The sequence below is a fragment of the Micromys minutus genome, assembly GCF_963924665.1.
Source record: "Micromys minutus genome assembly, chromosome: 19".
NCBI lineage: Eukaryota > Metazoa > Chordata > Mammalia > Rodentia > Muridae > Micromys > Micromys minutus.
In genome coordinates this window covers 274,583-285,886 of record NC_137954.1, presented here as the reverse complement: position 1 = coordinate 285,886, position 11,304 = coordinate 274,583, and the positions used below count along the sequence as shown (strand labels likewise).

The 11,304-nt window shown below is 34.2% G+C and overlaps 1 protein-coding gene across 3 annotated transcripts in view; it reads right to left on the bottom strand.

Annotated features, from left to right (window-relative positions):
- Positions 1-8,211: 8,211 nt before the first annotated feature.
- GULP1 (GULP PTB domain containing engulfment adaptor 1) overlaps positions 8,212-11,304 on the bottom strand; it is a 235,266-nt gene continuing 232,173 nt past the window's right edge. For all 3 annotated transcript variants that reach the window (XM_080933399.1, XM_080933400.1, XM_080933401.1), the window contains one exon: positions 8,212-10,018. In XM_080933399.1, the coding sequence (XP_080789525.1) occupies positions 9,947-10,018 (72 nt within the window). In that variant the 3' untranslated portion in view covers positions 8,212-9,946. The remainder of the gene's footprint in view (positions 10,019-11,304) is intronic.

The window sequence follows — 11,304 nt, the reverse complement described above, 5'->3', positions numbered from 1 at the left end:
GCCTTACAGAAACTTTGTAATCTCATTAAGTCCCATTTGCCAATCTTTGACGTTAGAGCTCAAGGTATTGGTGTTCAGTTTAGGACATTTTCTCCTTTGCCTATGAGTTCTAAGATTTTCCCTAGTTTCTCATCTAATAGTTTCAGTGTAGTTGGTTAAATGTGGAGGTCTTTGATCCACTTGCACTTGAACTTTGTACAAGGAGATAAGAAAAGGTTTATTTTCATTCTTCTTTATGCTGAGTCCCAATTGGACCTACACAATTTGTTGAATATGCTGTCTTTTTTCATTGAATGTTTATAGCTACTTTGTAAAAAATCAGGTGACCCGATACTTGAGGGCTCATTTCTGGATCTTCTATTCTATTCCGTTGATCCACATGCCTATTTCTGCACCAGTACCATGCAGTTTTCAGCACAATTGCTTTGTAATATAGCTTGAGGTCAGGGAAAGTGATTCCCACAGATGATTTCTTGTTGATTAAGATGGATTTCCCTATTCTAGGTTTTTTGTTATTCCATACAAAATTGCACATTGATCTTTCCAACTCAATGAAGTACTGGGTTGGAATTTTGATAAGGATTGCATTGAATCTGTAGATTGCTCCTGGTAAGATGGCCATTTTTAAAATGTTGATCCTTCCAATCCGTGAGCATGGGAGATCTTTCCATTTTCTGAGATCTTCCTCTATTTCCTTCTTTAGAGGTTTGAAGTTCTTGTCATACAGGTGCTTCCCTTGCTTAGTTAGAGTCACACCAAGGTATTTCATAGTTTTTGTGACTATTGTGAAGGCTATCTTTTCCCTAATTTCTTTTTACACGTGTTTGTCCTTTAAATATAGGAAGGCTACTGATTGGTTTGACTTAATGTTATATCTAGCCACTTTGCTGAACTTGTTTATCAGCTGTAGAAGTTCTCTGATGGAATTTGTGGGGTCGCTTAAGTACACTATCATGTCATCTGCAATTAGGGATGTTTTACTTCTTCCTTTCCAATTTGTATCCCTTTGATTTTCTTTTGCTATCTAATTACTCTGGCAAGGACTTCCAGCACTATGTTGAATAGGTAGGGGGAGAGTTGGCAGCCTTGTCGAGTCCCTGATTTTAGTGGGATTGCTTCAAGTATCCCACAGTTAAGTTTGATGTTGGCTGTTGGTTTGCTGTATATAGCTTTTATTATGTTTAAGTATGGGCCTTGGATTCCTGTTCTTTCCAAGACTTTTAACATGAAGTGGTGTTAAATTTTGTCAAATGCTTTCTCAGCATCTAGTGAGATGACCATGTTGTTTTTTTCTTTGAGATGTTTATATGGTAGATTACATTGATGGATTTCCATATGTTAAACGATCCCTGCATGCCAAGGATGAAGCCTATGTGATCATGGTGAATGATCGTTTTGATGTGTTATTGGATTCAGTTTACAAGGATTGTGTTGAGTATTTTTAAATCAATGTTCATAAGTGAGATTGGTCTGAGGTTCTCTTTCCTTGTAAGGTCTCTGTGCGGTTTATGAATGAGGGTTACTGTAGCCTCAAAAAATGAGTTAGGGAGTTTTCCATCTGATTCTATTTTGTAGAATAGTTTGAAGAGTATTGGTATTTTGTCATCAATAAATGTCTGATAAAATTCTGCACTAAACCCATCTGGACCTGGGTTTTTTTGGTTGGGAGGCTTTTGATGACTTTCTGTATTTCTTTAGGTGTTATAGGGTTATTTAGATGGTTTACCTGGTCCTGATTTAACTTTAGTACCTTGTATCTCTCTAGTAATTCATTAATTTCCTCCAGATTTTCCTGCTTTGTTGAGTATAGGCTTTGTAATATGATCTGATGATTTCTTGAATTTCTTCAGTTTCAGTTGTTATTTTTCCACTTTCCTTTCTGATTTTGTTAATTTGGATACTCTCTCTTTGCCTTCTAGTTAGTCTGGCTAAGGGTTTTTCAATCTTGTGGATTTTCTCAAAGAACCAGCTCTTGGTTTTGTTGATTCTTTCACTGGTTCTTTTTGTTTCTATTTGGTCTATTTCTGCCCTAAGTTTGTTTATTTCTTGCTGTCTACTTCTCTTGGGAGTATCTGCTTCCTTTTGTTCTAGAGCTTTCAGCTGTTCTGTCATGTTGCTGATGTATGCTCTCTCCAGTTTCTTTTTGGAAACACTCAGAACTATGAGTTTTCCTCTCAGTACTGCATTCATTGCATCCCACAGGTTTGGGTATATTGTGTTTTCGTTTCTCTTAAATTCGAGAAAATTCTTGATTTCTCTTTCTTCTTTGACCCTGCTATCATTTAACAGAGCATTGTTCAGTTTCCATGTGTATGAGGGCTTTTTGTTGTCTTTGTTGTTGTTAAAGACCAGCCTTAGACCATCTTCTTATATCTATTGAGGCTCGTTTTGTGACCAATTATGTTGTCAATTTTTGAGAAGGTCCCATGAGGTGCTGAGAAGAAGGTGTATTCTTCTTCTTCTTTTTTTTTTTTTTTTTTTTTAGGATGATATGTTCTGTAGATATTTATTAATTTTAGTTTGTTTATAACCTCTGCTAGTTTTAGAGTATCCTTGTTCAGTTTTTGTTTCCCTGATCTGTCCATTGGTGAGAGTGAGGTATTGAGGTCTTCCACTATTATTGTGTGGGTTGAAATGTATTTTTTGAGCTTTAGTAGGGTTTCTTTTATGAATATCAGTGCTTTTGTATTTGGAGCATATATGTTAAGGATTGAGAGTTCCTCCTGACAAGTTTCTCCTCTAATGAGTAGAAGGTATCCTTCTTTTTTTTTTTTTTTTTTTTTTGATAACTTTTGGTTGAAAATCTACTTTATTCGATATGAGAATGGCCACTCCAGCTTGCATCTTGGGGCCCTTGCTTGGAAGGTTTTTTCCTAGCCTTTTACTCTGAGATAGTGTTTGTCTTTGTCTCTGAGATGAGTTTCTTGTATGCAACAAATTGCTGGACTTTGTTCATGTATCCAGTCTGATAGCCTATGTCTTTTTATTGGGGAATTGAGTCTATTTATGTTAACAGATATCAAGGAATAGTGGTTACTGTTTCCTGCTATTTTTGCCTTTGGAGGTTGAATTGTGCCTGTATGTCTTTCTTCTTTTGGTTTTCTTGCTTAGGAGTTTTCTTGTTTATTTTAGGATGTAGTTCCCCTCGTTGTAATCGGTTTTCCACCTATAATTCATTGTAGTGTTTGGTTTGTTGTCAGATATTGTGTAAATTTAGTTTTGTCTTGGAATATCTTAGTCTCTCTATCTATGGTGATTGAGAGTTTTGCTGGGTATAGCAGCTTTGGCTGGCACCTGTGCTCTCTTAAGGTCTGCATGATGTCTGTCCAGGCTCTTCTAGCTTTCATAGTCTCTTTTGAGAAATTGGGTGTGATTCTGATTGGTCTGGCTTTATATGTTACATGGCCTTTTTCCCTTACTGCTTTTAATATTTTTTCTTTAATTTGGGCACTCGGCATTTTGACTATTATGTGTCGGGAGGAGTTTCTTTTCAGATCTAATCTATTTGGAGTTGGGTAGGCTTGATTTATGCTCATGGTCATCTCATTCTTAAGGGTGGGGAAGTTTTCTTCTATGATTTTTTGAAGATATTTACTGTGCCTCTTAGTTGATATTCTTTGTCCTCTTCTATTCCTATTATCCTTTGGTTTTAGGTCTGTGTGTTCTTTTTCTGGTGTGTTTGGCATTCTGCTGTGTGCTGTGATGGGAGAGCTGGGTACTGGTGTTGCCAGGTTGTCTTGGTTTCCCTGGGGTGCGTTCTTTCCCTTTCCTCTTGCCATCTTGTTGTCAGTCTTGTGTCCCTGGATTACTGCTGGATCACCGCTGGCTCAAAACTGGCTCACCTCTGATTCACTGCTGTTCCATACCTGTTTCCCTGGATCACCTCTTGATCACCACTGGCTCACTGCTGTTCCTGGTGGCAGGTGGTCTGAGTGTGGTTCCTCACTCTGTGTTGTCTGGCTGGGAATATCCCAATGCAGGGTTACTGGTTCCCTGGAGCAAGCTGAGTTGGGGAGGGGGAACCAGAGGACCTCACGCTGTCTTACAGCTGGCTCACTCCCCAGTATTCCTTTAATGTGGGCCATCAAGCCATTGTAGGATCAAGTGTCTTCCCTTAGATTGATGTCAAATAAAGCTCCTTCAGCTCCTTCAGTCTTTCCCTAACTCCTCCATTGGGGGCTCTGTGATGAGTCTGATTGTTGGCTTTGAGTATCTGCATCTGTATTGATCAGGATCTGGCAGAGCTTCTCAGGAGACAGCTATATAGGCTCTGATCAGCATGCACTTCTTGGTACCAGCAATAGTGTCTGGGTTTGGTGTCTGCATGTGGGATACCCAGGTGGGGCAGTCTCTAGATGGCCTTTCCTTCAGTCTATGTTCCACCCTTCATCCCCATATTTCATTTAGACAGAAGGAATTCTGGGTTAACATTTTGGAGATGTGTGGGTGGCCCTATCACTTCACTGGTGGACCCTGCCTAATCTCTGCATATGATGTCCACAGGCTCTCTCTCCCCTTTCTGGTGTATTTCAGCTAATCATAACATTATTTTTAAGGTTAAAGGACACACTATGCCCAAAGTAGAATAGAGCAGAGTTTCAAAGTTTATCACCATGTCTCCCCATAAGTGTTTCTGGAAATTTAAAAGCCCAGTGATACTGAGAAAGCAAGCAGTAATTTGTACTTGGTAGAAATATTGAAATCTTGAAAGAGTGGCCAGGTTTTTTCAGGTATTTCCTTATTTATTTATTTATTTTTCATACAGAGAACGAATCTGTGGGCATTTTATGAATCAGAGAAGCTGAAGATTAATCACTATGGAAACACCCTTTCCTATAATTATATCATTCCTATTACTTCTCTGGACCCAAAATGAGCCAACTTGTCTGGAAAAAGAAATGGGTCAGACATTTATTCAGTCATGTTGTTAAGCGTAAGTTGACATCTCAGAAAACTAATGACTAGTCTTTCAATACATGTCACCTCCTATCCTCTGTGCTTCCACTGTCGAGTAAAACTCAATTTATCTTTCATTAAAGCAGCCAGGAAAAATAAATAGATGGAGAACTTAATAGTTAAATGGAGTGTGTGTAGAGAAGGACATTCAATTTTGCTAAAATCTCTGTACACATTCCATATTATTCAGTAACTTTTAAATATTAAGAGATGCTGAGAGTAAAAAATTGGCTTCCAAAGTGTAGGCAAAGCAAAATAGAGAACAATGAAAAACAGCAGATTGTATACAGGTCTAGAATTATGTCCTTTCAGCTCTTAGAAGATTCATCCCTAACAGTCTTTTACATTTTTTTCCTCCCAAAGTGTAGCCAAGTGGCAAACATCTGTCTTTGCTTTCTTTCCAAGAAAGAATCAGAACCTGGAATGCCTCCAGGCCATTCAGACAACAATTTCAATGAGAACAAGTGACCTTTGGAAGAGAGTAGAACACAAAAACCTTGCCAGACTGAGGGAAGGGTGTAGTCAACTGGGAATGACTGCAGCTTGTTTTCATGAAATTGCTTGTGAAGAGAACAGTGAAACTTTAAGGAAAGATAAATAACTTTAAAAGAGATTATATCTGATGAAGAAACATGTATCTACAATGCAAAAAAAAAAAAAAAAACCCACTAATCCTAACTTAAATTTTGAGGTATAAACTATCAATATTTGATATACACTCTCAACAAATTAAGTTGTTTGAGTACAGCAAATCTGAATATTTATGTAACATTCACCTTTGAGTATTCCGAATCTGAATCTAGGTCAGAGTTCCTTAACCTGTAATTCCATGGCAGCTGTTGATACAAGCTTTCTATAGGCAGATGCAGAGGGGTTTGACTCTCTCTGACTTTAAGGCAAGCCTGCTAGGGAGACATTGTAGATAAGTGGGGAAGGCATGCTGTAAAGTAAAAAATGCTTTTTTTTTCTAATATTCATCTAGAAGGCATGAGTTTTTATAACTATGCAGAAGAAATTTGAGTCTATACTATCAGCAATAACATGTTACAAAATCATTAAGCCTTATACTGAGTACTTATAGAAGGATTGCTGTGCTTTCCAGCAAAGAAGTTAAAGAAATGGCAAGGCAACTATCCTTCATCCATATTTAGTGGGTTATCTATATAATAGTTAACTGTTACTTTAAAAAGTGTTACTTATATGAAGAGCTATGAGCAACTAAATAAAGTATTCTGAGAGTGGGAGAAATAGTCTTTCCAAGGGAAGAGCACATAAATTGTCTACCCAATAGTAAATGGTCAGGCATGAAAGCACAGGCATAAGTAATATCATACAGACAGCAGAGTGTGGTTAGAAATATATACATACATGTGTGTAACAAAAATTAGTGAAAATTAGGTTATAAATTTGAATGATAGCGAAGCAGGGTATACAAAATTGTTTGGAGGGAGACAAAAGAAAGGTGGAAGTGATGTAATCATAGTATAATATCTAAAAAATAAATATAAATATAAATCAATATAGAAATAATCAATATAAAAAAGTTATTTAGGAGAATGGCAGCAGCCTAGTATGAAAGTAGCATCCATAGTTCATAAAAATTCACTTGAAAGTCTAGAAATAGAAGGCTACAAGGAATTTAGACAGTAGTGTGTATTTGCTTAAGTAAAAGATTTTTACTGTAGTTGAATTCAAAGTGATTCTGTGCATAGAAATTCCATACCAGTATCTATATAATACCATATGATAAAAATTATCTATGATTATGAGCTATTTAAATATACTATAAGGGTTTTCTAAAACAAATTCTTCAAAGGCTTGTCTTGAATTATTTAGGATGAAGACACTACACAGAACACATGAGGATGGAGACCAATGACAGCCATTACCACATTAGTAGCTCACTAAGTGCTTACATAGTGGGTAGTTTAGGTAGAGTCTCAGATTGTCAAAATTTAAAATCAGTCCAAGACCCTGCGAGTAACTTAACAGAGGCTTACATCTAAAATCTTGAGTAAATAATGAAGTTGAAACTATAAATGGAAATACTAGCACAGAAAAATAGCTAATATTTGTTTCAGTTATGGGAATAACAAAAAGTAATAAATATATAGCAGCATTTAGAAATGCAACATCATAAAATTGTCAGAATATCTATCTACTTCAGTATGAATTGCATAATATGATTAAAGAATTTTTTATATTTTAACAATGAACTTTAAATTTTTGTGTGTATCTGTCTGTGAGCACAGGAGTAGGCACTTGTGGATAGCATACTTGAGAAGGTCAGAGCACAGCTTAAAATTGGCTATCCCATAGAGATATTTAACTGAGGTTATCAAACTAGGTGGAAAGTGTCTTTACTTAAGAGTCAGTTTCAGGCCCAAGTTTTCATATAAAAAATTCAAATCTACTGCAAGATCTAAAAATAAATAAGGAAAATCTTTAGTGTCCTGTCCTGATAAACCTTTTATGAGTACCTGACATAAGTAGCCAGCTCAAGGTAACCATATTTAAGCATATTTTATTGTCTATAATCCCAGGGTAGTTAGTGGTTTATGTGATATTTTGATAAATATATTACTTCTCATTTATTAACTCACATATATGTATATGAGTTAATAAATGAAATGTGTATATATATACACACTTTCTTTTGAACTTAAGCATTCTGACAGCTTAATATATATTAACAAATTACCTAAATATATTCTCACCTACATTACATATGTAAGTAAGATAAAGTAATGATATATGGATTTTATTGAATAAATTGGTGCATAATCGGTTTTCAAAGGAGTGTATATGAGACCCACATGTTTAAACTATGTTTGGGAGAGTATCAAAATTCTTCCGGATGGTACAATATGTGACAGTCCTATTATAAAGCTCACTTAGAAGACAGTCAGCCTAAACACTCTAAAGGAACAATCAATTTTGAAACGTGATCATTATATTACTATTGCATCAGATGCTTCTGCTAAAAGAAACCAAACTATGACCGTTCCCATCATCAGCACCAGATCCATATTTGTACAACTGAGTGAGATTTACTCATGAAACTGAGACATGTGTGGGCTGAGGGAAAAAAAGATACAAGTTAAACTCTCCCTCTCTCTCTTTCCAGCTCCAACTTGTGAATAAAAAATTATGTAGCCTTAGAACACATTTATAGATTAATAAATGAGCTTATTATACAGTTTAATTTATTTAAAATCTTTTATTCTCAGAAAAATCAAATGTATCATTGAGTTTACATAAAAATTAAATTTTCAATCGTGTCTTCATAAAAATTTACTGGTGAAGTAAATGTTCGTATTAGTGACCAATTTTATGTATTTGACCATGCCAGTAACAGTACAGGTCATCATTAAAAACTAGTAAGTAACATATAAATGTGCAAATATCATCTTAGTATTATACTGTGTTAAAATTGATACTAAATGTTTGCTAAATATAATACCTATTACATAAAGCTTTTAAAGGTACAATAAAAATACAAATTCTATCTGTTTAAAAAAAGACATAAAGATGGCTTCTAAACATCCTCATTATACAAATTCCAAAATACTAGCTGAGAATCAAGAACTACAAAGACTTCCTGATGAAACACACATTACCTACTAATTAAAGTTTAACTTAGTAGGTATAACAGAACATAAGCAGGAAAGCTCATGTATGTATTAGAGCATAATCATTCAAACATAAAATTGCATAAGCACATTTGATTTCAACTCTGCTCCTAATGAAAAGGTACCTTTAACACTTCCATAATACTCTAGGAGTAACACATCTACTAAGTTTTGATAAAATTCCCACAAACTAAGCCCAGATTTTCATTACTTTATTTTCCTTCTCTGTGATAAATCAAATTTAAATTTTTGACAATAATTTTTTCTGCACTGGTATTATTTTACATCATGAGCAAATACTTTGGAAGCATATATTTTCAAAGGGCAGGTATATCAGTACATCAGATTGAATGCTGGGAAGTTTTACTGCTCATAGTCAAAATGGACCTGATGAGAATTTTGTGAAAAATTAAATTCTGACTTTAACAGTGCAAATAAAATTAAAATTGTTAAAATTTCTTAGATTTAAAAAAAATACCCCACTGAATTTTAGATGTATGAAAACATTGATTCATAAGATTGGTGTAAGAAATATCACATTACATGATAACTGCAGAAAATATATGGCAGCATAAAAACAGGCAATAGGCATTACATCTAGAGAAATTTAAAACTTCATTTCTTAAAATACTGGAGCAGATGCTAGCCAAGTGTTCCACTAATATGACAGCACATTAGAAATGAAATTTTAAGTTTTACAATGAAGCAATTTTTTCTCAATTGTTACTTTTGAGACAAATTAAACATTATATCATATAACTTAAATGACTAGCATTATTTCATATTTACTAATATTCTAAATATATTTTATGTGAATACTGCTAAAACCTAGATTCTTATTTTACCAGATAGAGTTTAATAAGTAGGTAGCATAATAGCTAAACTTTAGATTTTCATAATGAGGTAAACTTTTTATTCACAAAATGTTATACAGCCAATCACTAGTAGCCTGTTTATTGGTGTCAGATGCAACATGTATATGGGCCTGTCTCTTCAGATATTTAGAGGATATCAAGGTATGGCTTTTTGAGGACAAAAATAATGAACAAATATCCTGGAGTGTGAGCATAAATGTCAAGTTAATGATAATTTAAAATTCAAACAAGGCAGACATTTAGAAAACTTGTCTTCCAATTATAAGTTCACCCATATAAAAATCCAATATACATTATACTAACTTCTGTTTAAAATGAAAGATAAATCAACAGTAAAAGTGAGGAGATTGTTACTTCCACAGATCTAAAAACATTTAGATATTCAAAAATATATTGGCACAAGTATAATAGTTGTCTTAAAATAATAACTGACATACATGTTTATAAACAAATTAAGCATGTTTGGATCATTCATTTGTGACGTCAGCACCTGCTGTCTAATGGGTCGAGACCAAATACTGTTCCTTCAAGAGTTAGTCCCATTTTGAACCCCTCCTGCAAAGTAGAATAAAATTGTTAAAGTGTAGACATTAATGACAAAAGAATGATCAATAAGCAAAAGAATCTATAAACAAATTTATAATATTTATATTTAAAGTAAATCAAATTTTACCTTATCAAAACTTTACACAGATAAAACTCTGTGAGTTCTTTTACACTATGGGACATTTTTCTGTCTTAAGTATGGGAGATGAATGTGCATGAGAAATAAAAAAATAGCAATTTAAGACATGATATAGTCTTAAGACATTCATTTCTTTTATAGTAGACATTTTCATTATTTCCTTTTAGTATAATTAATTACTACCATTTTTGATTTGTAGATGAGCCATTTGTGTCAATGTTGGAAATTGAATTCAGGTCCTATGCAAGAGTAAATAGTTTTCACTCCTAAGTTACTTATCCAGATATTCTGAGTGAGGGTTCATAGAAGCCTGATAACATTCACATTTTCCTTCTGGCTACAACAGTCCTCATCTGGTGTAAAATACTTTTGCAAGAAGAGTGCTCTACTCCAAACAGGATGTAGTATCATGGACCATTGCACCATCTGAACGCTGCCCACCAGTGCTGCTGTTGTTTTTCTTTTTCAATCATTTTTGCTACTATTTTTAGTTTTAAAATTATATTACCTATAATTTTCTTTTCTGTTGTCTAACAAAACCTTCTACTATAAATTTCTCGTCAAATTCATTCTGATTACAATACAGTACTAATCTTTATAGTATCAATCCATTTCCATTACTTTACAATCATAAACAAGGCCAACAGTATAATTTCATGTGTAAATATTTAAAATGTTTATAATTATTTGTTCATGTTTTAAATAGTATAGAAAATGTAAGTGCAAATATTAGTATCAAGTTTAGTATCAAAGTAGTATGACTTCCCATGGAGATGCTAAGTTATAATCTATCCTTGATCTAGCAAGCATTTAGACATCATGCTTCTTAACAAATTTACTCATACTGTTTATTTAAAAAAATAATTGTCTGTTAGTTAAAAATGGCCCTTAGATTTTAAAAAATTCTTGCATGTCTACTTTGATTACATAGAGTTCATTCACACATGGGCTAAACAATTGTGGCTCTTTCTCTGAGGCTTATTATTCATGGAATGAGTGTTTAGTCTCCCAATCATTTGTCTACTCCTTTAATTAGACACATGCATGTAGGTGCATGTGTGTGCATAGGTTTGCACACACATGTATATAGATGCATATGGAAGATAGAGACCAATTATGGACATCATTCCCCAGGAATGCAATCAACTTCCTTGAG